We start from the raw sequence: 27,113 nt of genomic DNA, 5'->3' as shown, positions 1-27,113 counted from the left end.
GTAGTGTTAGAGTGTTCAGCAGAAGTTTGTGGTTACAGGAAAGTGGGTGCAGGAGGGAAGAGGAGCGATTGGTGGAATGATGATGTAAAGAGAGTAGTAAGGGAGAAAAAGTTAGCATATGAGAAGTTTTTACAAAGTAGAAGTGATGCAAGGAGGGAAGAGTATATGGAGAAAAAGAGAGAAGTTAAGAGAGTGGTGAAGCAATGTAAAAAGAGAGCAAATGAGAGAGTGGGTGAGATGTTATCAACAAATTTTGTTGAAAATAAGAAAAAGTTTTGGAGTGAGATTAACAAGTTAAGAAAGCCTAGAGAACAAATGGATTTGTCAGTTAAAAATAGGAGAGGAGAGTTATTAAATGGAGAGTTAGAGGTATTGGGAAGATGGAAGGAATATTTTGAGGAATTGTTAAATGTTGATGAAGATAGGGAAGCTGTGATTTCGTGTATAGGGCAAGGAGGAATAGCATCTTGTAGGAGTGAGGAAGAGCCAGTTGTGAGTGTGGGGGAAGTTCGTGAGGCAGTAGGTAAAATGAAAGGGGGTAAGGCAGCCGGGATTGATGGGATAAAGATAGAAATGTTAAAAGCAGGTGGGGATATAGTTTTGGAGTGGTTGGTGCAATTATTTAATAAATGTATGGAAGAGGGTAAGGTACCTAGGGATTGGCAGAGAGCATGCATAGTTCCTTTGTATAAAGGCAAAGGGGATAAAAGAGAGTGCAAAAATTATAGGGGGATAAGTCTGTTGAGTGTACCTGGTAAAGTGTATGGTAGAGTTATAATTGAAAGAATTAAGAGTAAGACGGAGAATAGGATAGCAGATGAACAAGGAGGCTTTAGGAAAGGTAGGGGGTGTGTGGACCAGGTGTTTACAGTGAAACATATAAGTGAACAGTATTTAGATAAGGCTAAAGAGGTCTTTGTGGCATTTATGGATTTGGAAAAGGCGTATGACAGGGTGGATAGGGGGGCAATGTGGCAGATGTTGCAAGTGTATGGTGTAGGAGGTAGGTTACTGAAAGCAGTGAAGAGTTTTTACGAGGATAGTGAGGCTCAAGTTAGAGTATGTAGGAAAGAAGGAAATTTTTTCCCAGTAAAAGTAGGCCTTAGACAAGGATGTGTGATGTCACCGTGGTTGTTTAATATATTTATAGATGGGGTTGTAAGAGAAGTAAATGCGAGGGTCTTGGCAAGAGGCGTGGAGTTAAAAGATAAAGAATCACACACAAAGTGGGAGTTGTCACAGCTGCTCTTTGCTGATGACACTGTGCTCTTGGGAGATTCTGAAGAGAAGTTGCAGAGATTGGTGGATGAATTTGGTAGGGTGTGCAAAAGAAGAAAATTAAAGGTGAATACAGGAAAGAGTAAGGTTATGAGGATAACAAAAAGATTAGGTGATGAAAGATTGAATATCAGATTGGAGGGAGAGAGTATGGAGGAGGTGAACGTATTCAGATATTTGGGAGTGGACGTGTCAGCGGATGGGTCTATGAAAGATGAGGTGAATCATAGAATTGATGAGGGAAAAAGAGTGAGTGGTGCACTTAGGAGTCTGTGGAGACAAAGAACTTTGTCCTTGGAGGCAAAGAGGGGAATGTATGAGAGTATAGTTTTACCAACGCTCTTATATGGGTGTGAAGCGTGGGTGATGAATGTTGCAGCGAGGAGAAGGCTGGAGGCAGTGGAGATGTCATGTCTGAGGGCAATGTGTGGTGTGAATATAATGCAGAGAATTCGTAGTTTGGAAGTTAGGAGGAGGTGCGGGATTACCAAAACTGTTGTCCAGAGGGCTGAGGAAGGGTTGTTGAGGTGGTTCGGACATGTAGAGAGAATGGAGCGAAACAGAATGACTTCAAGAGTGTATCAGTCTGTAGTGGAAGGAAGGCGGGGTAGGGGTCGGCCTAGGAAGGGTTGGAGGGAGGGGGTAAAGGAGGTTTTGTGTGCGAGGGGCTTGGACTTCCAGCAGGCATGCGTGAGCGTGTTTGATAGGAGTGAATGGAGACAAATGGTTTTTAATACTTGACGTGCTGTTGGAGTGTGAGCAAAGTAACATTTATGAAGGGATTCAGGGAAACCGGCAGGCCGGACTTGAGTCCTGGAGATGGGAAGTACAGTGCCTGCACTCTGAAGGAGGGGTGTTAATGTTGCAGTTTATATTTGTGAAAATATAAGAGACAGGGTGGTAGGGGAAGTTGAATATTTAAATGGCTTCAGGGAGAAATCCAAATACTATTTCTCTTCATAGCCTTTTTATCTACTTGTCTGAGACATTGGATCCCCACAATTTGCACTAGACGTGGACGCCTTCATAGGTTATACAATATGAAATTTGTATGGTAACGAAAAGATAAGGTATGGGAGTACTGGTTATGTATTTTGGAATTTGGAATTTGGGAAGGTAATTTTAACAGGAATATAATCAATAAATTTCTGACATGAAGCAGAAAAAGACAGAAGGTAATTTAGTAAAGTTGAGTAGTAGAGCCATGATCATCGGTGCAGATGTTGAAATGTGGGTCAGCCACTGGTCTAGATGAAATACTCTACATATAAAAGTTTTTCCAGTAAATGGAAGAGATGGACGGAATGGTTGTGAAAAATTACCATAAAGCCTGATTTTTAAAATAATGTTCTCAGTGATTGTTAAAGAACTATGGCTGTGTTAGAGTGTAAAATGAATACTTAAGAGTTAATAATAATAATAATGATGTTAATAAATACACAAGGATACAGTTGGCAGCTATGTGGGTTTAGCACTTAGATTTGATTATAATAATAATAAAAAAAATAATAATAATTAATAATAGAGTTGTCAAAAATACAGTGTAGTTGTAGTTAGTGTTAATTCTGTACTACAATATTAAGAGCAAAACTAAATACAGTGGACCCCCGCATAACAATTACCTCCGAATGCGACCAATTATGTAAGTGTATTTATGTAAGTGCATTTGTACGTGTATGTTTGGGGGTCTGAAATGGACTAATCTACTTCACAATATTCCTTATGGGAATAAATTCGGTCAGTACTGGCACCTGAACATACTTATGGAGTGAAAAAATATCGTTAACCGGGGGTCCACTGTACAGTGTAGTTGTAGTTAGTGTTAATTCTGTACTACAATATTAAGAGCAAAACTAAAGCTTAATTACCTTCAGTTAAAATTTAATGTCTAATTAGAGTGAGATTTATTATAGGGAATGAACAAGATATAATTACCATCGCCCTCGATCATGCCTTCACACCTGCTTGTATGCTTGACACCAGCATAGCAAACCATCACCACCAGGAGTCTCTTGTCATATACTGTTGCTCCTCATACTAAAATATTTCCAGAGTCTGAAAGAACACTGGTATAATTCAATTTAATGGACTTTGGAAATGAGGGACAAAATCTGCTGAGGTCAGTTTGGGAAACTAATGGAGAAAGTTCATTAATTGCAGAATTGTCCGCTGTTGTTATGATTTAAGTAAAATAATCTCGACGTCCACCACAGTTGCCATTACTGGCCATCTGCTTCCTTACTTATTCATTAAATCAAGTGTTTTCTGTACATACTGAGTAATTATCTTAAGTTTCATCTCCAAAGTAACTGCTTATGCAACATCGTAAAGTCGAAATATCGTAACTCGAACCATCATAAATTGAGGAGCACCCGTTTGGATATGCTTAAATGAATTCTGCATTATAAATGATCAGTGCAAATGTTAAAGAGAATGTGGTATGTCTTTCTTAACTCCTTTTTCCTTTATACTTGTAGACGTCCTGCACAACCAACTGGGCCTCAAGGAGGAGCAGAAGGACAGGTGGATCCCACTGGACGTATCCCTGCCATAAACCTTTTTGAGGATGGGACAAATATGGATCTTTATGTTTACAAGGCTGAGTTTGACCATTTTAATCAGTTCAGTGATCCAAAGGCTTTAGTGTGGTTTAAAGAGGACATTGTTTATGGTGACTGGATTGGTGGACCCAATGGAGATGGAACACACACACACACTATTGTTTTCCCAGCATCTGAGGTATTGTACTATATTATGACACTGTAAGTCAAGGTTTCTTATTATGAATAAACAACACTATTTTTTAAATAAAAACACTGAATATATAGAATTTCTATAAATATAGTGTATATTCATTACTGTGTTGCAGCGGTTACGGAACAATGGCTCGTTGTATGTCCACGTGTACTTTGTGAAAAGTGGGTTCTCCCCTGATCCTAGCAGTGAACTTTACAGCAAAAAGTACACCCTGTACACCACACAGCGACTCAACAAGTACAAACGACGTCGCTACAAGAAGACCAGTAATTTAATCACTGGAGAAACCAAGCTGTCTGATGAGGAGGTCTTGGTAAAGTATTTAAATTATAGTCTGGTATATTATAGTTAGGCTGAAGTTTAGCATTTGGAGGAAATAACGTAACACAATGTTGAGGAAGCTTTTCAAATTTATACAATGTTTAGGAAGTTTTTTCAAATTCCAACTCCAAGGCTGAGGGACTGATTACCTCATCTTTTGTATATAGTTCTACTGTTCTTAAATTTGTATTGATAAAGCCATTGGATGGCAAAACTTCTACTACAGTGAAAATACCCAGATGTTGCACAAGTATCTCATTCGTCATCTTGTTGGTAGTGTATACAATACATGTACAAGGACTACGGTATACATAATAATTTTATACTATCTCTGAAAGACCAATAGAATAAGATAGATAATACTAGTTATGGGATTATAATATAAAATAATTTTTGCTGATACATATCCCAGTGCTCAATATTAAGGCTGATACCATCAAGAATAGCTAATACCCACCGATACTGATATACAGCCTCTCCTCCCTTAGCGACGTACTTGTTTACCGACAACTCTGACTTATGATGGGCTCTCTGACCAGTATGCATACCTAAATAATGTATATTAGAGCTGATTTTCTCCATTCTGTTTATTACAATATACAGTGCACAACTGCATAAATTTTTTTTTTTTTAAACAAGTCGGCCGTCTCCCACCGAGGCAGGATAACCCAAAAAAGAAAGAAAATCCCCAAAAAGAAAATAATTTCATCATCATTCAACACTTTCACCACACTCACACATAATCACTGTTTTTGCAGAGGTGCTCAGAACACAACAGCTTAGAAGCATATACCTATAAAAATACACAAACATATCCCTCCAAACTGCTAATATCCCTAACCCCTCCTTTAGAGTGCAGGCATTGTACGTACTTCCCATTTCTAGGACTCAAGTCCGGCTATATAAAAATAAAAATACATGTATAAATACATGTTTTTAAAAAAATATACCAGAAATGTTATAAATGGTGCAAAGGTGACATTAAAACAGTATCAGAGATGGTTGACACAAACCCACTACCATTATAGTATGCTCCTCACTTATCAACGAATTCGTTTACCGACGTGGTCTCAGGAACGGAACTCTGTCGTTAAGTGAGGAGAGGCTGTAATAAATATCAACCGATACTCACCGATACCGATAATCAGTTGTAGACCGATACCATCAAAGTTAACTGATACCACCCAATACCGATACTTAGGCACATCCTTAAATAGTTATTTTATTTATTATTTTTATTATCACACCGGCCGATTCCCACCAAGGCAGGGTGGCCCGAAAAAGAAAAACTTTCACCATCATTCACTCCATCACTGTCTTGCCAGTATCAATAGAAAATGGTTGTAGCGTTTTGTATTCACCTCTACAATATTAATTTCTTTTGTTTCTTGTTATTTTATATAGAAAGCTGAAACTCTGAAGGAGGAAATTGTATCACATTGGCACCCCAACCTGACCATCAATATTGTGCACGACTTTACCCAGTGGACACGTGGTGCAGTGCCTCCACCACTGGATGAATATGTGGAGTTTACTGCAGCAGGAGACAGGTACGTACTGCTGAAGGTTGGCTGTGTTGGTGTGAAGGGTTTGAGAGTTGTTTGTCAGTGGCAGCATTACAGTATTCAGAAAGTTCACTCTGAAATAGTAGCTAAGTTTCTAAATGAGACACTTATGCAGCATTTGGGTATCTTTATTTCTGGAAATGTTTCACCATCCAGTAGCTTTTTTAGTCCAATGCAGAGAAAGGTGGAAGATGAGGAGTAGTTTGAGGTAATTAGTCCCTCAGCCTGGAGGGACTGATTATCTCAGACTTGATTGACTGAACACAGTCCTCCTTATCTTCTACCTTTCTCTGCATTTGACTGAAGAAGCCACTGGCTGGCAAAATGTTTCCCGAATTAAAAACACCCGAATGTTGCACAAGTGCTTCGGTTATCAACTAATTATTTTTCTTAACCATTTATTGACACCCAAGTTTCTAATTGGAAATATGTGCTTATATGACTGCCATAATTTTTTTACCATATCTCATATAGATTTTAATCCATCCTAAGTATGAAAATTGAGTTGAGAAAATTTTATTACATGATTTCAAGTTGGATCTCTAAGAGAAAAAATATTGCATTTTATAATAGTCTGTGTGCCCCTGAGATAGGGTTAAGAGATATCATTGATTAGTGGCTGCATGGAAACTACAAAGAGTGCTAGATTGTAATATTTTCTTATAATAATCTGTATTACCCATATAGATTGTTATAGCAGCATGAAAGAAATGGTTATAATAATAACCATAATTTTTAAAGGGGTGGACCAGTAAGCCAGCAGTCAGGTGACCAAAAGCTTTATTTAAAGTTTTAATTTTTTTGTTTGTGCATGCTTGTCTACCTGTCTGTCTGTCAGTGAATGCTGAATAATTTTACAAGTCTAAGCTCTGTACATCTTAAACACTTTCCTTCCTCCTCTTATGAATGTGCTCTATCATTTTCCACTAAAGATACCCCATTGCTAATTTTGGTTTTCTTGTCATCACTTTTTTTTTTTTTCTTTTAGATATAAACCCATCACATTCCTGAACACTTACTGGAACTTGGTGAAGGATTACCAGGCCATCAATAGCACCTCTGAGAACCTGGAGTTGAGCCTCACCTTCCAGCCTCTGTCACTTTTTAAGTGGCAGTTGTATGCAGCTCAAGCTATGAAGAGCAGGTACGAATGCCAGTCTTTGTTGAATGAGTGTGAGGGCCAGCAGGGCCAGCAGGGCCGGCAGGACTGGGGAGGTAACGATCATGTCATCAGCCAGATTATTCATTTACCTGAAAATGAATGCCCTGCATTTGAGCTCTTATGGGAATTTTGAAAGCTTAAATTAAGAGGATTTGAATTGTCCGTGTTATTTGCAATTGCATGAATGTTCAAAATGGTGAATTTTTATTAGACTTGCTATTTTAAAATTAAAAAAAAAAAAATCAATGAACGTTGGATGATGGTCTTGTTATTGTTTTCATTATGTATTTAGTGATGAAATCCTTCTTCCATGAGCCATGTGTGTCGTAAGAGGCAACTAAAATATCGGGAGGAAGGGGCTAGTAACCCCTCCTGTATAAATTATTAAATGTAAAAAGAAGAAAAACTTTAGAAGGTTTTTCTTTTTCGAGTCGCCTGCCTCGGTGAGAGATGACTGGTATGTTGAAAAAAAAAATTAATAATGGGCGACTGGATTAACTTTGTTATACTGTACCATATATACATTGATGCTCCATTGAAGGTTAATAACGACATGACAAGTGTTTCTGATTGAAATTATTTTCTCTTTAGCTGAGAAGGAAGATTTGTTCAGTACTACTTGACTGTATTCTCTCATATAAAATTGACCTTTTGAGCTAAGATGCATTTTCCAACACATTATAAAACAAGAGCTCTATTATATTGTACACCTTGACTTTGATAAAGCTTGGCTTGTTGGAGCTTTAGGTGAAATAGAAAAGAATTTTCTCTCTTGTTATAATTCATTTTTCTTTAGGAGGTATGGTATAAAAGATTTAATTTTTAAGTACATAGTAGTATAATAATTTTGAGTTGGGTTGGAATGAATTATGCATCAGTGCATGGTAACAAGTAACTAGCCTTCACCACTGAGATAATCTTTTAAGATCATAAAAGTTGTGATCAAACAAAATGCCCTCAAATGAACTCTAAATTTCTCTATATAAGTGTATCTGGTGATTCAGTGAACAGAAGTTCAACTGAGGTATTCTTGTATAGTATTCTGTAACCTATGGAAATGTAATGCTTTACCCATATATAAATCTTGTGTTTGTTGTGCAGCATTAGATAATGTTGCTCAGTGAGCGGCATTATCAAACCAGGTTATCAGCTGCAAATGTGACTTACCTTGTATAATACTCTCTACTTTTAGTTGCTTTTGTAAAACTTTTTATTTATTTATCATGCCATTACGAAAAAGTGTAGATAGAAGTGGGTTTAAACACTGAATTTTTAGGAGAATCTTTGGAGTAGTGGTATACCGCTTGACTTTTAATATGGAAGTTTTCATGAAAGGTAGAGGAGATTGTTTTCAAATTGTTCAAAGAGGATTGAATTTTTAATTCAGTTTGCTATTATACATTGTTTTTTCTGTTCTAGCTAATTAATGTTAATTATAACCTCACAAAAGCAAAATATTTGACTCTGATTTTTTCTTAATAAAAGGTGACCTGCTTTTCCTCTTTATGGAAGTGTATGTTTGCATCTTATTAAGGGTTTTGTGTCAGAATGAATTTGTCTTAGGTGCTTATATGTCTAGGACTCAGGGCAATAATCGTAAGATTGAGTTAAAAAGAAAAAGGCAATTATTTTTGAGACGTCATTTGATCAGGATATACATAGTTTGTCACAATCATAATTTAAATGATGTTGGTTTTATAAAATAGGAGATTCTGGCTTGAAATTGCATAGAAATGCTCGAGTTACATCTCCCAGTTCACAACTAGCCCATAATTTAGAGATGAAACGATATTACATTTAGGTCTGTCATAGAGCATTATCAAGCCCAGAACAGACTGGTTCATCTAATTTCATTTTCAGTATGTTAGTTAGTTGTGAATTGTTCCAGCTATAGTACTGAGACATTTATTCTTCAAGGTTTACACCTGAGCTGGAAGAGTTAAAAGTTTCACTCCATATGTAACAATGTCTCCTAAGCAAGCAATCTCCATTTCTGGGCTTCCTGTGATCAACTGTTTGAGACTTTCATTCTCCAAATTCTTTAATTCTGTAAGATGTAGACTTTTGTATAGTGTTTCAAAGAGTGTCAGGAACAGGTAATGAAAGAATTTTGCATGTTGGCTACCTATGATTACTTTTGACTTAGCATATAGAATGATTAACTCTTAAACGGTCCAAACAGATCGACATTCAAATCCGTAGTGCTCCAAAAGTAGATCTACGTTTTTTTTACATATTTTCAAATATAACACAAAAAAAAATGTAGATAAAAGTTTTTTTTACACATTTTTAAATGTAAAACAAGAAAGAAGATCTATATTTTTTTACATGCTTTCAAATGTTGAAAAAACGTATATATACGTTTGGACCATTTAAGGGTTAAATACAGAATATCATTAATTCTTTAAAATTATTTGGATAGATACACAAATAACCCGCACATAGGAGAAAGAAGCTTATGACGATATTTCGGTCTGACTTGGATCACCGACAAGTCACAGTAACACATAAAGGTGAGGAATCCAGTATACTGGCTCCTTCACCTTCGTGTGTTAGTGTGACTGTTTCAGTCCAACTTGTCACAATCTTCTTTCTACTATTATTATTATAATCAAATAATAAAGCGCTAAACCGACAAGGGTCATGCAGCTTCTTTCTCCTATGTGCGGGTTATTTGTGTATTGTTCCGGTCATGGTATTGTGCATTTTTGTTCTTTATTTGGATAGATCTGAACTTTAGATAACTCATTTCTCATTGATATGATTTTAAATGTTACAGTATCTGCACTTGTCTGCTATCTTAAATGTCACTATCTTAATTTGTCCTTAATCATGAATCTTTTTTCTCACGATCTTTGCTTCATATTTTTCTGGGTAGATATATTTTAGCTTGAGCTTTTTTATGTAAAGTATGATCAGCAGTTTTCAGTCATGTGAACTTGTTTTTGTTAAACCATTACTATATTAATGTAGTTTTGTTGTATGGATGCAACATGGATCCCATTGCAAGTATGTAGTATCCCCATTATTAAGCAGCTTTTGCTTGTGCTGTTGTCATTACAGTTACATTGACTGAACTGGCTGATTAACTGGGGCAAGTATTCTTAATTTTTGTGTTTATGAATCCAGCAATATTGGACACTTGCATGGCTATCAGGATTGTTCATTTCTTGGCAATAAAGTTTTTCTCTCTTTACTCTTCTGTTGCTTATTTTCCTTGGCTGCTCATACTCCTCTTGATAAGGTTCCTCTTGTCACGTAGAAAGAATGGGATTGGGCTTTAATGTATGTGTAGAAGGGTATCCCATATTTAGACATGAAAACAGCAGTGGAAGTGACACTATTTTTATTCCCAATAGAGTCCTCATCAGCAGTGTAATTTCCATTGCTACTTTCCTGTCTACAAGTGGGATGCCCTTCAGTGGCATTGTTAGTGGAATCGAATGTAGTTTTGCCCTGCACTTACAGTCTTTTATAAGTATACCATGGTTTACACTGCTCAAGAAAACACTACAGTTTTGCTAATCTTGAAAATCAAAGGTATGTTGAACCATTACCAGTCATAGTGCATACAATATGACTGGTAATGAAGCTACAGACTGACCCACATAGGCAGCTGCCAGGGACAGTTAGGTACGTGTCTCGCATAACACTGAGTTATAACAAAGAAAATAGACTGGCAAAAATATAGCAAGGCAAACAACAAATTATGCTGCAAACAGTGTGGTGAGAGTGTTTAAATAGCTCTGCTTAGATGAGATGGCTGCTGTGGAAAAAATGGTAGCCATGACTCGGTACCATTATGCTAGAACTCTTGTTCTAATGACCTGCATTCTCATGGTGTTAGTACACTGAGCATTTATAAATTTTTTATACATCTTCGCTCCTCAGACTTACCAGTTTTTGACTAAAATTTATGATCTGGAAATACGTATTTCTAAAATAACCAAATATGTTTTCATTTTTTTTAAATTTTGAATTTTTCTTATATTTAAGAGTTAGTGTACTTTTGTTAATCATCGTTATAATCTTTGTACGTATTGTTCTAATTTGTGAGTCATTTCTTCTAATATATTTACTGGGGAGAATATAGAGTAATACCTTAATTCTGATTAACTCTCTTTTATTTTAGGAATTCTTTCTTTTTATTGCAAGGTCATATGTTTCTCTTTATCATTATTTCCCTGGTTCATATTTGCAGGCCATGGTGCTGGTGATGAACTATTAATTCAAAGAATTTTAGCTACCCTCCTGTTCCTCAGATCAAACCTGATTACTTTCTATTCAAAAGCAGTATCATGATATTTGCATTTTAGTGCTTCCCCCATGAATGTAATAATAATGTTGTTGTTAGTGTGTGTTGGCAGCCAGACCTTCCCGTGCAACGCACCTCAACACTTCACTTGCAGCTGCTTCTCACACACTGTCATGCAACAACACATAAATACTAAAATTAAGCTATTCATTATTTTGTTCAAATTATTTTATGCCATAGCAACCCCACGGGGGAAGTTCCTTGATCCATTGAGAGGCCTTGATCTGAGGAATTGGACCTGTACTCCCCTTCTTTGGATCGAACCTGAATACCTTCCTTTCTCTCAGGCGCTGTATGACTCCTACAGGTTTAGTGCTTTCTCATGAATGTAATAGTAATAATAAAAATTCCATAGCAAAGTTGTGTACTGTATTTTGTTTTATTTTTCATTCAAATCACTGGTTCAAAAATCACTGTTTCCTCAATCAATGCTTGATTGTGCTTTACTTATGCAGTGGTACCCGAGTTTCGGCCACAATTTGTTCCAGAAGGCTGTTTGAGTGCCGTTATCGAATGAATTTGTTCCCATAAGGAATAATGTGAATTAGATTAGTTCATTTCAGGCCCCCAAAAATACACTTACAAAATCAATTACTACAATGATACACTTACATAATTGTTCAAGTTGGGAGCTGTACGAAACTCTGGGTACCACTGTATTAGTCTGTGTAGATAAAATCACTTGAATGACTTTTCAGAGCGTAATATATATTTTAATACAGCCTCTGGATTGGCTTAAAAGGTTATTTCTACTATGAATGTAAAATTTAAATTGCAGCCAGATGCAGGATGTAATTTTTCTGGGTTTTTGCCAGAATTACATTTTTAGGATGCCTAGGTCATCCCATGCAAAATTTGTACCAAAAAGTATTTAGCATTTAATTTTTTATGTGGGGTCTCCTACTTCCCTCAATTCAATTACTAAAGAAGTTTTCAGGTATTTTATTTCCTCTCTAATCATATTGTTGCAGATGGCCTGGGACTGCAATGTTGGAGGGTCTGGGTGGGGAGGAGGACGAGGAGGATCAAGACACCATCAAAGAAGCTTTCCTTGAGACCTCTCCCTATTTGCTCGCTCTCACCATCATCATCTCTCTCCTCCATTCAGTCTTTGAGTTCCTTGCATTTAAGAATGGTAAGGAATTTCAAAATTGTATACTGCTTGGTGGTAGACTGGATGCAGCGAGGTTCATCTTCATTATGTCCAAGCTTAGCGTAATTTGCAAATTTTTAAGGGAAAAGTTTTAACTACTGGTGCACCTTGGTTTTTGGATTACACTCAGAAAAGTATAATAATGTCGCACCTTGCCCGTTTGTGGAAATCTCGCAGACACCTTGCAAATAGGGTGCAGTGCTGTCTGGAGTTTCCCAAGACAGTCTATTTACTACAGTACAATGGTTCCCCGAGTTTCGTACAGCTCCCAACTTGAACAGTTATGTAAGTGCTTTTGTAACTGTATTTTTGGGGGTCTGAAACGGAGTAATCTAATTTACATTATTCCTTATGGGAACAGATTCGTTTGGTAACGACACTCGAACAGCCTTCTGGAACGAATTATGGCCGAAACTCGGGGTACCATTGTATTTACATTTTTGTTGTGAAAATTAGTGTAGGGAAAATGAGTGGAGTGCACTCGTGGTGCAGGAAGTAGAGGCCAACTCCTTATGTGAATTTACATATAAATTCTCTATGACAAAATCCACAATGTTGGGAATGTATCATACCAGTTATTGAATGAGAGATGGGACCCAGGATCTAGAGCTTGACATATAGTGAGACAAGTACAAATAAATATGACAAAGTTGAGACCTATTAGTCAATTAAGGGGTTAGAAGATAGGACCCAGGAGTTGGAGCATGATTCCTGTGAGCAGTAGATGAATACATTAATATTATGATCTGTCTTCCCCAATTACAACTACTTATCTGCTTTATTGTCTTCTCTCACACTACACTACCTTACTACTGTCATAGTAAATAAATAATAATAAAGCTGCAACTCTTACTATGGTAAGCAATAAATAGTATAGCACATGGCTTGTCATGTTTCAGTTAATTTTTTATTCCAGATATTCAGTTTTGGAACAACCGTGAAAGTCTTGAGGGTCTGTCAGTGCGATCAGTCTTCTTCAATGTATTTCAATCAGTGATAGTGCTTCTCTATGTGCTGGACAATGAGACCAATTTTGTCATCAAGGTGTCCTGCTTTATTGGTCTTGGTATTGAGCTCTGGAAGATTACTAAGGTAAGTAATCTCAGATTTACTTTATTTTGGTTTTTATTTGAGCTGACTTACTTGGGCTACCCATTCCATACCATTGTTAAATGTTCCTTACTCTTTTTCATCCGTGTTTTCTGCCTTATCCCTAAAATTTTCAGGAATACAGTAGGACCCTTGTATCCGTGGGGGATACATTCCAAGACCTACCGTGGGTACATGAAACCGTGGATAGTAGTGAACCCTATATATAAGTCGTTTTTCATTTACATACATACCTATAATAAGGTTTAATTGATAAATTATGCACAATAAGTAAAAAATTAGCAGTGTTTCAATGATGAGAAGCACTTCACAGCTTCTCTTAGGCTTTGAACAACTGCCACCATCACTACTTGTGCACTTTGGGGCCATTATTAAGCAAAATTAAGGGCTATTTTTGGGCCATGGTAAACTATGGATAACTGAAACTGTGGAAACAGAATCTACGGATACGGGGTTCTATTGTAATTTAATATATACAGTACCTTTAGCTGATATACTCAGCAAACTTTTTTATATATTTTTTACCACACTGATCATTCTCTCTTAATTATTTTGTCCCCTTTTCTCTTATATCAGTATAACATAAATATTTGAATTAGTATTTAATGAATATTTTTTTAATCAACAGGTCACTGATGTTTCTCTTAACCGGGATAAGAGGATCATGGGTATCCCTACCCTCAAATTTACGGACAAAGGGACATACATCAAGTCAAACACAAGGCAATATGATGAACTAGCCTTCCGATATTTATCCATTGCACTGTTTCCCCTGCTGGGAGGCTACTGCATATACTCCCTTGTCTACCATGAGCACAAGGGGTGGTACTCATTTGTACTCTCCATGCTATATGGCTTCCTCCTTACCTTTGGTACATAATTACTCATATGCAAATTGTGTTAAATTCCTGAATATATAATTTTGTAATATTTACCTTTTAATTGTTTGAAATATTTTGTCATAGATAATTGGTAGCACTTTGCTGCATGCACCATACAGCCTGCTGATTTCACTTCATTGCTTAGTGTATGATAAACACAAAATGTAAAGCTAATTGTGTTAATATTTCAATTGAAAACTTATTAGTGATTCCTCCTAGGGTTCATCATGATGACGCCACAGTTGTTCATCAACTACAAGCTCAAGTCTGTGGCTCACCTTCCATGGCGGATGCTCACCTACAAAGCACTCAACACATTCATTGATGATATATTTGCTTTTGTTATCAAGATGCCAACAATGTATAGGTTAGGCTGCTTAAGAGATGATGTTATCTTCTTCATCTTCTTGTACCAGGTATGACAGTGTTTTAAATGTTGCACTTTGGAGGAGGAGGACGAGGGGGAGGCTGGAGGAAGTGGAAATGTCATGTCTGTGGGCACTGTGCGTTGTGAATACTATGCAGAGAATTTGTAGCTTGGAAATTAGAAGGTGCAAGATTTCTAAAATTATTTTCCAGAGGGCTGAAGAGGGGTTGTTGAGGTGGTTTGGATATTTAGAGAGGATGGAACAAAATAGTGACTTAATAATAATAATAATAATAATAATAATCCTAGGTAGTAGGTTGGTAGACAGCAACCGCCCAGGGAGGTACTACCGTCCTGCCAAGTGAGTGTAAAACGAAAGCCTGTAATTGTTTTATATGATGGTAGGATTGCTGGTGTCCTTTTTTCTGTCTCATGAACATGCAAGATTTCAGGTACGTCTTGCTACTTCTACTTACACTTAGGTCACACTACACACACTTTTTTTTTTTTTTTTTTTCTCTCTCAACAAGTCGGCCGTCTCCCACCGAGGCAGGGTGACCCAAAAACGAAAGAAAATCCCCAAAAAGAAAATACTTTCATCATCATTCAACACTTTCACCACACTCACACATTATCACTGTTTTTGCAGAGGTACTCAGAATACAACAGTTTAGAAGCATATACGTATAAAGATATACACATACATGTACAAGCATATATATACACACCCCTCTGGGTTTTCTTCTATTTTCTTTCTAGTTCTTGTTCTTGTTTATTTCATCTTATCTCCATGGGAAAGTGGAACAGAATTCTTCCTCCGTAAGCCATGCGTGTTGTAAGAGGCGACTAAAATGCCGGGAGCAAGGGGCTAGTAACCCCTTCTCCTGTATATATTGCTGGATTTGAAAGGAGAACTTTTGTTTTTCCTTTTGGGCCACCCTGCCTCGGTGGGATACGACCGGTGTGTTGAAAGAAAGAAGAAGAATAATAATCCTAGGTAGTAGGTTGGTAGACAGCAACCACCCAGGGAGGTACTACTGCCCTGCCAAGTGAGTGTAAAATAGAAGCCTGTAATTAGTTTTACACGATGATAGGATTGCTGGTGTCTTTTTTTCTGTTTCATAAACATGCAAGATTTCAGGTATGTCTTGCTACTTCTGCTTACACTTAGGTCACACTACACATGCATGTTTTTTTTTTTTTTTTTCAACAAGTCGGTCGTCTCCCACCGAGGCAGGGTGACCCAAAAAAGAAAGAAAATCTCCAAAAAGAAAATACTTTCATCATCATTCAACACTTTCACCACACTCACACATTATCACTGCTTTTGCAGAGGTGCTCAGAATACACAGTTTAGAAGCATATACGTATAAAGATACACAACATATCCCTCCAAACTGCCAATATCCCAAACCCCTCCTTTAAAGTGCAGGCATTGTACTTCCCATTTCCAGGACTCAAGTCCGACTATATGAAAATAACCGGTTTCCCTGAATCCCTTCACTAAATATTACCCTGCTCACACTCCAACAGATCGTCAGGTCCCAAGTATCATTCGTCTCCATTCACTCCTATCTAACACGCTCATGCACACTTGCTGGAAGTCCAAGCCCCTTGCCCACAAAACCTCCTTTACCCCCTCTTTCCAACCCTTTCGAGGACGACCCCTACCCCTCCTTCCTTCCCCTATAGATTTATATACTTTCCATGTCATTCTACTTTGATCCATTCTCTAAATGTCCAAACCACCTCAACAACCCCTCTTCTGCCCTCTGACTAATACTTTTATTAACTCCACACCTCCTAATTTCCACACATCGAATTTCCTGCATAATATTTACACCACACATTGCCCTTAGACAGGACATCTCCACTGCCTCCAACCGTCTCCTCGCTGCTGCATTTACCACCCAAGCTTCACATCCATATAAGAGTGTTGGTACTACTATACTTTCATACATTCCCTTCTTTGCCTCCATAGATAACATTTTTTGACTCCACATATACCTGAACGCACCACTCACCTTTTTTCCCTCATCAATTCTATGATTAACCTCATCCTTCATAAACCCATCCACCGACACGTCAACTCCCAAGTATCTGAAAACATTCACTTCTTCCATACTCCTCCTCCCCAATTTGATATCCAATTTTTCTTTATCTAAATCATTTGATACCCTCATCACCTTACTCTTTTCTATGTTCACTTTCAACTTTCTACCTTTACACACATTCTCAAACTCATCCACTAACCTTTGCAATTTTTCTTTAGAATCTCCCATAAGCACAGTATCATCAGCAAAAAGTAACTGTGTCAGTTCCCATTTTGAATTTGATTCCCCATAATTTAATCCCACCCCTCTCCCGAACATCTTAGCATTTACTTCTTTTACAACCCCATCTATAAATATATTAAACAACCATGGTGACATTACACATCCCTGTCTAAGACCTACTTTTACCGGGAAGTATTCTCCCTCTCTTCTACATACCCTAACCTGAGCCTCACTTCTCCTCATAAAAGCTCTTTACAGCATTTAGTAACTTACCACCTATTCCATATACTTGCAACATCTGCCACATTGCTCCTCTATCCACTCTATCATATGCCTTTTCTAAATCCATAAATGCAATAAAAACTTCCCTACTTTTATCTAAATACTGTTCACATATATGCTTCAATGTAAACACTTGATCTACACATCCCCTACCCACTCTGAAGCCTCCCTGCTCATCCGCAATCCTACATTCTGTCTTACCTCTAATTCTTTCAATTATAACCCTACCGTATACTTTTCCTGGTATACTCGGTAAACTTATTCCTCTATAATTTTTACAGTCTCTTTTGTCCCCTTTCCCTTTATATAAAGGGACTATACATGCTCTCCGCCAATCCCTAGGTACCTTCCCCTCTTTCATACATTTATTAAACAAAAGTACCAACCACTCCAACACTATATCCCCCCCTGCTTTTAACATTTCTGTCATGATCCCATCAGTTCCAGCTGCTTTACCCCCTTTCATTCTACGTAATGCCTCACGTACCTCCACCACACTTACATTCTGCTCTTCTTCACTCCTAAAAGATGGTATACCTCCCTGGCCAGTGCATGAAATTACCGCCTCCCTTTCTTCCACAACATTTAAAAGTTCCTCAAAATATTCTCGCCATCTACGTAATACCTCCCTCTCCCCATCTACTAATTCCCCTACTCTGTTTTTAACTGACAAATCCATACTTTCCCTAGGCTTTCTTAACTTGTTTAACTCACTCCAAAATTTTTTCTTATTTTCATTAAAATTTCTTGACAGTGCCTCTCCCACTCTTTCATCTGCTCTCCTTTTGCACTCTCTCACCACTGTCTTCACCTTTCTTTTACTCTCCATATACTCTGCTCTTCTTATAACACTTCTGCTTTGTAAAAACCTCTCGTAAGCTACCTTTTTCTCTTTTATCACACCCTTTACTTCATCATTCCACCAATCACTCCTCTTTCCTCCTGCCCCCACCCTCCTATAACCACAAACTTCTGCCCCACATTCTAATACTGCATTTTTAAAACTATTCCAACCCTCTTCAACCCCCCACAAGCATATATATACACACCCCTCTGGGTTTTCTACTATTTTCTTACTAGTTCTTGTTCTTATTTATTTCCTCTTATCTCCATGGGGAAGTGGTACAGAATTCTTCCTCTGTAAGTCATACGTGTCATAAGAGGTGACTAATATGCCTGGAGCAAGGGGCTAGTAACCCCTTCTCCTGTATAAATTACTAAATTTAAAAAGAGAAACTTTTGTTTTTCTTTTTGGGCCACCTTGCCTTGGTGGGGATATGGCCAGTGTGTTGAAAGAAAGAACAATGTTTATTTCTACAAGTACTTGTACAAGGTATACAGGCCTGGCTTACATCTATGACTTACTACTGTGTAGAAAGCCTTAAAATGCAGAGCATTTGTCTTAAAATGCAGAGCATTTTAAGGCAAATTAGGTCAATTTTGTCCCCAGGATTTGACTTAAACCAGTTTTTTAACACCCAGGTATCTATTTTACCTAGGTAGTAGGTTGGTAGACAGCAACCGCCCAGGGAGGTACTACCGTCCTGCCAAGTGAATGTAAAACTGAAGCCTGTAACTGTTTTACACGATGGTAGGATTGCTGGTGTCTTTTTTTTTCTGTCTCATACACATGCAAGATTTCAGGTACGTCTTGCTACTTCTACTTACACTTAGGTCACACTACACATACATGTACAAGCATATATATACACACCCCTTTGGGTTTTCTTCTATTTTCTTTCTAGTTCTTCTTGTTTATTTCCTCTTACCTCCATGGGGAAGTGGAACAGAATTCTTCCTCCGTAAGCCATGCGTGTTGTAAGAGGCGACTAAAATGCCGGGAGCAAGGGGCTAGTAACCTCTTCTCCTGTATATATTACTAAATGCAAAAGGAGAAACTTTCGTTTTTCCTTTTGGGCCACCCCGCCTCGGTGGGATACGGCCGGTGTGTTGAAAGAAAGAAAGAAGTATCTATTTTATTGATATGTGAACATGGACAGCAGGTGCCTTAAGGAAACACGTCCTAATGTTTCCACCCGTACCAGGGATCGGCCCCCAAATCTTTGTGTGAGCTGAGTGTGCTAGCAGTTGAGCTATGGGAAGACAGGGTAGAAGTCGTCCTAGGAAAGGTTGGGGAGAGGGGGTAAAAGAGGATTTTGTGTGTAATGGGGCTTAAATATCCAGCAAGCATGTGTAAGCATGGTAGATAGGAGTGAGTCCTGGAGGTGGGAAGTACAGTGCCTGTGCTCTGAAGGAGGGATGAGGATATTTGCAGTTTTGAACTGTATTATCAACACCTCTGAAAGAACAGTGATGGAGTGAGTGTGATGAAAGTATTTCTTCGTTTTTGGGTAACCCAACCTCAGTGGGGAGAGGGCCAGTATGTTAAACAAAAATAATAATTAATATACTTACAGACTTGAAATAAATATTAGAAAAATTATGACAAATATATACAGTGGACCCCCGCTTAACGATCACCTCCGAATGCGACCAATTATGTAAGTGTATTTATGTAAGTGCGTTTGTACGTGTATGTTTGGGGGTCTGAAATGGACTAATCTACTTCACAATATTCCTTATGGGAAAAAATTCGGTCAGTACTGGCACCTGAACATACTACTGGAATGAAAAAAGTTCGTTAACCGGGGGTCCACTGTATATTGGCTAGGTCTCGTATACTACAACAGGTTCTTACATACATTGCTGTACAATGCATAAAATTTTTAAATTGGCATGTTCTAATTTTTCACACTGTGCTCTCATGTTTTATGTTTTGCAAGTTTCGTAGTAATGTTTGTGATTGTATTGTTCTTTGTTTTGGAAAAAATACCTAATAGCAAATGTATGGTGCATGATATATTGTTTTCACTTTACATGTTGATGATGTATGCCACACTATGGTCTAAATTTTTGGTGCTAAAAAACTGTATTTAAACGAAGTTGGGTTAATGTATAAGGAACTATGTTAAACTAGGACAGAGTGTTTACGTGCTAAAAGTTGTACTCTACTAGCAAGAGCATATTTATAATTTATATTCTTTATTTGTTTCCTTATACATATATATTTTTTTACAGAGGTACATCTATCGTGTAGATCCTTCAAGAGTGAATGAATTTGGGTTCTCCCAGGACATGGAGAAGGAGGCAAGAGAGAAGAAACAAGGAGCTGCTCTGGGCAATGGTGCTGCTGCAGCAAAACTAGACCCACCGAAGTCTTTAGAAGAGAAGAAGGAGGATTAAACTTGTATGTGAATGAAAAGTATATAGTATTGTAAATGTAGTTTCCATAGTGTATATGGGGAAGTTTTATATGAATTATCTTCCACGGGATGGGAAGTGGTTATGATAAATTGTATCAAAAAGACTTGTATCTGAATGGTTATCAATGCCTCTTGAACTTGGCTTGGTGAACAATGCTGCTGTGCCACTTGAACAAAACATTTGAGAGTTCTTTTACAGCTGGAATTTAATTCTTGGGATGCTTGGCCTTCATGCATTGGAGTAATGTACTTTATTTTTGCCTATTCCAAGAATTATTTTACTTATTATGCATTGTATGTTTGATAGGACTGAAGTGTGCAGATCTTAGTTTGCTGAATGCTGAGTAAAAATCCATTGATATATAAACATCTTGTTATCTTAAGGATGTAAAACATTGTGTAAAAGTCTGTTATCTGGTGACAGATCCCTGGGACCACTACCAGCCAAGGAAGGGATTAGTTTTGACATTGGTAATCACTACCTGGAGGAAAAATATGTTATGATCTTCTCTTCATAATGTGGTAAGGGTCTCTTAGGTTAGACGAAATATTGCATATAGTTCAAATTACAGGCCAATAATGGTAAAAATGTATATTTTTTTCCTGTACACTTAACATGCCACAAAAGAATTCATCATAAGATGCAACCATAGTTGACTGTAGATTTTTTTAGTCATACAGTATTTGATTTTTTAATAAATTTGATACTGTTTTTCTGATTTATAGTTCTAAATACAAGGAATTTATAGTAATGTTTTATGATTAATTTAGTATTTAACATAATATATTTATGTTTTGTTTATACCCAGTGCTGATTATTGTGGGGATGTGGGTAATGCGTGAGTGTGTGGTTGTTTGTCCACACTTTACCTAGTTGAGTTTGCCAGAGTTGCATTTTAGTGCCAGAGCTGGTCTCTTAACTTTCGAATCTCTTATGTGAGCTAGCCCATATCAACTTTACCGTGGAAATAATTATGTCACTGACGTCATTCTATTTCTGCATACCTTTGTATTTCCTAATTCTTATGGTTCATAGGTATTACTGCTTCCATCTGTGTTAGCTTGTCCTGTATCCATATATATCCAACAGCCTATTATCAAGGGAAGGGGGGGCATACAGTGGGGCCCATGCTAACCTCCCTGTGTTTATAAATATACCTATTGGATGAATCTTATTGTAGCCAGCTGGTACAGTGGTTTATGCACTGACTTGATGTTTTACGACTCGTTCGCCATGGGTTTTAACCCCACCCATAAGTGGTTTGTTATCGTTGTGCTATTATGACTTCGTGATTCAGGATGAAGGATGAAATGTCATGTGATCAATATATTCAAAGTACTTCATAGGTAGAGAAGGATTGCCTGCACAAGGGAAGCAACAATAACAAGAGAGATGAGGTGAAAATTACACACCATATGAGCCACAGATATATCAGGAAACACTTAAACATTAGTTCTACAGAAGTGGAATGGTTTGTAGAGTGAAACAGTGGAAGCTGTCTCCATATAAGGGATCATAAGTAGGTATAATGAAGCTGTTTCATATCACTCTTGTTGAGAGTTTAAGATTGGATCAAGAGGTATGAGCTCATCCTCACAGACTCAAATAGGTAATTGTAAATAGGTAATTACACACATATCATATGCATAATATTATGGTATACTAATTGTAAGTTTCCTTAATGCATAATTTGCATGCTCATTCTTAACAGATGAATTTTTTTGAGGTTCCTTTTGTTGTTTATTGATGGAAAAATATATTAACAAATTATAAGAGCAGCAGGAATGTAAGGGAAAAAAAGGAAGAAATTCTCATGACTGACCTTGGATACGTAAGAGCACTTAGACACCTGTGTTGAACGTAATGCTGTATTACCCTATTGTCACTTCAGTGTGTAGACCTAACCGTTCTTCTTTCCTTTATTTTATTATTATATGGTTCAAGATGCTTATTCACATGATTAGGTTCTACTGAGGTGTTGGTCACTGTATGATCCCAACAGGTTTGGCAGCTCCTCATCAATAAAATACAGTTCTGTAATAATCTTCTAATGTATTAGTTCTAGTCTAAATCTATTGACAAACCAGTCTATTGTTTGAAAGTTACACGAATGCACAGTTTTACCTGAATAATTGTGTAACATCTGTATAATTCTAATATTACCTAGAGAAAATAACCTGATAATTGACAGCCAGTGTTGACATGTCTGTCAATCCTATTTCTTTAATTCTGCAGTAATGCAACAGCAGTGTGGTTGCTTTCTACTGACTGAATTGTCTAGGGAGAATTTTCAACATATTTTGTTAAAATATGTATTGGTTTTTACTTATTTTTTGTGTAATTAATAGGAATAATTTTTGCACTAGATTTTTATTTAAAGAGAGGGTAAGGATATTTTTCCTTGTTTTGACCTGGGTAATTGGAACTATATGTAATGTTTAGTTTGACCTTAGCTAAGAAAAAGTAATTATAATAATTTGCCTGAATATTTTATCTGAAGATATGAAGAAATTGAAAGCAAGTGCATTAATGATAGTTAACAAATCCATATTTCTTCTGTCAAGTACTTGTGAGCATCATAAGATAAATTGCTGACATTATAATTGTAATTGTATATTTATCAGTCTTCAGTAAACATTTGGCATGCTCATAGCAAGTGTTGTAAAATGTATATTGTTACACATTGCTAAAGACTTGAGTATCATGTTGATTGCCAGTGCACTAAAATGTATAAAATTGTTTGCTGATCCAGTCCATGTATCAGGCTGGATAAAATTGCTGTAATTGTTTTCATGCAAAATAATATGCCACTTGAGGAGATCCTTAAGCTTGCTGCAGGTGTTTGAGTCTTGTATCAGTTTCTGAAAAATGCATGGTTTTAGCTGGTTCTGTAAATACATACTGTATCATTATTCATATTCTGGATGCAAGATTTAAATATCCGTAAATATTGTGTCGAGGTCGTCCTGACATGTTGGTGTTTATTGTATATCTGGAAAGATATAACATGTATGTAGACTGTGCAAGCTTTCATCAGCTTGTGAGACATTCCTGCAGTGTTATCAAAAGTGGTTTGTAAAACTTCAGGCCGGTGTGTAAGCCACTTTGCCAGCCAGCCCAGTGTGTAAGCCACTTGGCTAGCTGGCCCAGTGGGTTACACACTGGCCTGGAGTTTTACAACTCACTTGCCATGGGATCAAACCCCACCAGTTCCGTGGTTTATTAAAAGCGAACAGGTGTATGCATATATATGTTCAAAGGTTGTACAGTATTCGCATATCTAGCAGCAGAAAGTATAAATGCTGTGTGTATTAGGTCTTTCATCGCTGTCAGAGATGTGTCCTTGGGGGTATTAGTTGTGGATTAAGAATTTACTCGATAAATGCAGCGAGTGCAATATCCTGTGAGAATATCTGTTGTGTGTGAACTTGGCTAACATATAGCCAACAGGAGTTTGATTTCATAGATTTTTTTAATGATTTGTGTAACTTTATTTACAATTACACTTAAACAACTGTTATCAGCTCCTGCTTTAAGGAAGCTTCGTTTTTAAACCATTATTTTAGTACATTAATACTGGTAGTGTTATTTTTAGTCTTGCTCTATTACTATATTTTGGTTTAGTATTTATTTACTAGATTTTTGTAATTATTTTTGAGTGTATATATATTTTGTAAATTAACAGGAATAGTTGTACTCTCATATGTAGGAATGAATAACTTAAATTTTTTTTTTTTTTTCAACTTAAATATTGGCATTAATAAGATAAAAAAATCATGTGTAGTGACTTTTATGGTTTGCTGAGAAATGCGAGGTGGCAAAATTGTGATATTGTATTTTACTCAGAGTAATATAAAGATTGAAAGGGCATATTACCAACAGTAGTGAAGAGATGACACATGTTCCAGGACAAGCTTTTATTGAGTCAGTGTTTCCCTTTGTAGAGCGTTATGTAGTCATCCTGACTTGATAAAGCTCTATACAGAGTCAAACATTGTTCCAACAAAGGCTTGTTCTGCACACCTTTTCTTCACAAGTCTATGGTGTATACAAGGCTGACAGTTTTCATTACTGTATACTGAGGTTATCCAGTTGTCGTCAAGGATATAAATGGCTTCATAGGCTTTTCAGTTTCTTGTTCAGTATTAGAATCAATTACAAAAAGACCAAAATAAAGAATAATTGTTATCAGGAATGTTGTTTGTGGAGTTATCCTTTCATTTAGGCTAGGCTTTGTGTTATTTTAAGGTCTGTTGGGGCCAGATACAGCAGCTTCGTGCATGCCAGAGTGCCTTCCCCAGATAATTGTTATTATACATTACTTTTATCCTGGAATTTATTAATATACAAAGATGTGCTGATGCTTAAATATTGAAATTTATTTATTTATTTTTTTTCAACAAGTCGGTCGTCTCCCACCGAGGCAGGGTGACCCAAAAAAAGAAAGAAAATCCCCAAAAAGAAAATACTTTCATCATCATTCAACACTTTCACCACACTCACACATTATCACTGCTTTTGCAGAGGTGCTCAGAATACAACAGCTTAGAAGCATATACGTATAAAGATATTCTACCATATTTCAAAGTATTGATGTGGTGTTGCCATCTGCGGCAAAAAATGTTATTTTTATTTTTGGGGTAGAAAAAAAAAAGTCCATATGAAAAACTAATCCAGGAATATATAATATCCAGAATACTTTTTTACACTTGCTTTTTTTTTACTCCAAAACTTTGCAGTTCACAGGCTTTTGTTTTACACCCACTTGGTAGGATGGTTGTACCTCCCTGGGTGGTTGCTGTCTACCAACCTGCTACCTAGGACAGTGTTGATATATAATATATAATACATGTAACATGTATATGATACTGTGGAGAAGAATTCTTCCTCTGTAGGCCGTGCATGTTGGAAGTAGTGACTAAAATGCTTTGAGCAAGGAGCTAGTAACCCCATTCTTTTGTATAAATTACAAAATTTAAAAACTAGAAAAACTTACGAAAGCATTTCTTTTTTTGGGTCACCTGCCTTGGTGGGAGATGGCCAGTGTGTTAAAAAAAAGAAAATCTTGTAAAATCTTCAAAGCTTTTCATTCTTAATAATTTCCAAACATTTAGTTATCAAAATTTCATATTTTCTAAAAGTAAAAAGTTAAAACCAAGAAAATTTATACTGATGGGCCTTCAGCTTATTTTCTAGAATTAAAAATGTGAGTTCCTATTGATGTTCATTGTAAACTCAAGATACAAATTTCTTATAAAATTTTTTTATGCAATTCAATAATTTATCTAGAAAGGAGGACAAGATAGTCTGTACCTTAAATATTTAGCTATTTTTTTTTTTTTTTTTTTCAACAAGTCGGCTGTCTCCCACCGAGGCAGGGTGACCCAAAAAAGAAAGAAAATCCCCAAAAAGAAAATACTTTCATCATCATTCAACACTTTCACCACACTCGCACATTATCACTGTTTTTGCAGAGGTGCTCAGAATACAACAGTCTAGAAGCATGCACATATAAAGATACACAACATATCCCTCCAAACTGCCAATATCTATAGCTATATTGTATGTAAATGAGTCTACTAATTTAGTGAAGCTTGTTTGAGTGGAGTATTATGCAGATTATAAGGTGGGAGACATACAATAACCTGGTCTTCTACGTTTTAAGGAAGAAAGCTTTGATGTTGGTGCAGGGCTGGTTATTTAAGGAATTGGAGCTTCCCTCCTCCTCCTTGGGTCAGTACTACTGTAATTACCTCCCATTTATTGTGTGCTCTACAACCCCCTTACGTGTTTAGTGCTTCACCAGGAAGGTGGTAATAATCCTGTGGCTTTCTGCCTCTTTTTACTTTCGAGGGGAGGGTATACCTGGAGTATACCTGGGGAGGGTTCCGGGGGTTAAAGCCCCCATAGCTCGGTCTGAGACCAGGTCTAGTGGTGGATCAGGGTCTGATTAACTAGGCTGTTACTGCTGGGATGCAAGTATAAAATACATATGTTGTTGTGTGCTCTGTAGAGAGCTAAACCCACAGGAATTGCTCATCAACTGAAAATAGCATTGCTAATAAGGTGGAGATGGTTTGTGACCTACAGAGAACATATTGAAAAATATTAGATAAATGGGAGTTCCATTGCACACCTTCCTACTGTTGGCACTAAATGACCCATTTGGGTTTAGCACTTCCTTGTGAATGTGGAGATTATCATTACAGTTTTTTAGTTTCCTTGTTTTAGCACTCTGCCCGTCTCCCACCAAGGTAGGGTAGTACCATGTTGTTATAATCATACAGATTGTCAAACCTGTATGGGTCATTTGGTGCCGTCAACATACATAAATAGTAATAATAATAATTTACTGAGCACATTTAAATAACCCCTGATTTAT

General features: G+C 37.0%; 1 protein-coding gene across 3 annotated transcripts in view; it reads left to right on the top strand.

Moving 5' to 3' along the window:
* Positions 1–21,843, top strand: part of LOC128701410 (putative lipid scramblase CLPTM1) — a 28,065-nt gene extending 6,222 nt beyond the window's left edge. The window contains exons 3-12 of one of the 3 annotated variants that reach the window (XM_070100267.1): positions 3,756–4,017; positions 4,148–4,348; positions 5,761–5,906; positions 6,910–7,065; positions 12,370–12,533; positions 13,468–13,643; positions 14,290–14,533; positions 14,762–14,958; positions 20,546–20,714; positions 21,155–21,295. In XM_070100267.1, the coding sequence (XP_069956368.1) occupies positions 3,756–4,017; positions 4,148–4,348; positions 5,761–5,906; positions 6,910–7,065; positions 12,370–12,533; positions 13,468–13,643; positions 14,290–14,533; positions 14,762–14,958; positions 20,546–20,710 (1,711 nt within the window). In that variant the 3' untranslated portion in view covers positions 20,711–20,714; positions 21,155–21,295. Of the gene's footprint in view, positions 1–3,755; positions 4,018–4,147; positions 4,349–5,760; positions 5,907–6,909; positions 7,066–12,369; positions 12,534–13,467; positions 13,644–14,289; positions 14,534–14,761; positions 14,959–20,545 lie in introns of all 3 variants that reach the window. The other 2 variants (XM_070100266.1, XM_070100268.1) reach the window with 2 other exon arrangements.
* The last annotated feature ends 5,270 nt before the right edge of the window (positions 21,844–27,113 follow it).

Source organism: Cherax quadricarinatus, chromosome 72 (assembly GCF_038502225.1).
Source record: "Cherax quadricarinatus isolate ZL_2023a chromosome 72, ASM3850222v1, whole genome shotgun sequence".
Classification (NCBI taxonomy): domain Eukaryota; kingdom Metazoa; phylum Arthropoda; class Malacostraca; order Decapoda; family Parastacidae; genus Cherax; species Cherax quadricarinatus.
This window is presented reverse-complemented; position numbering and strand designations above follow the sequence as displayed.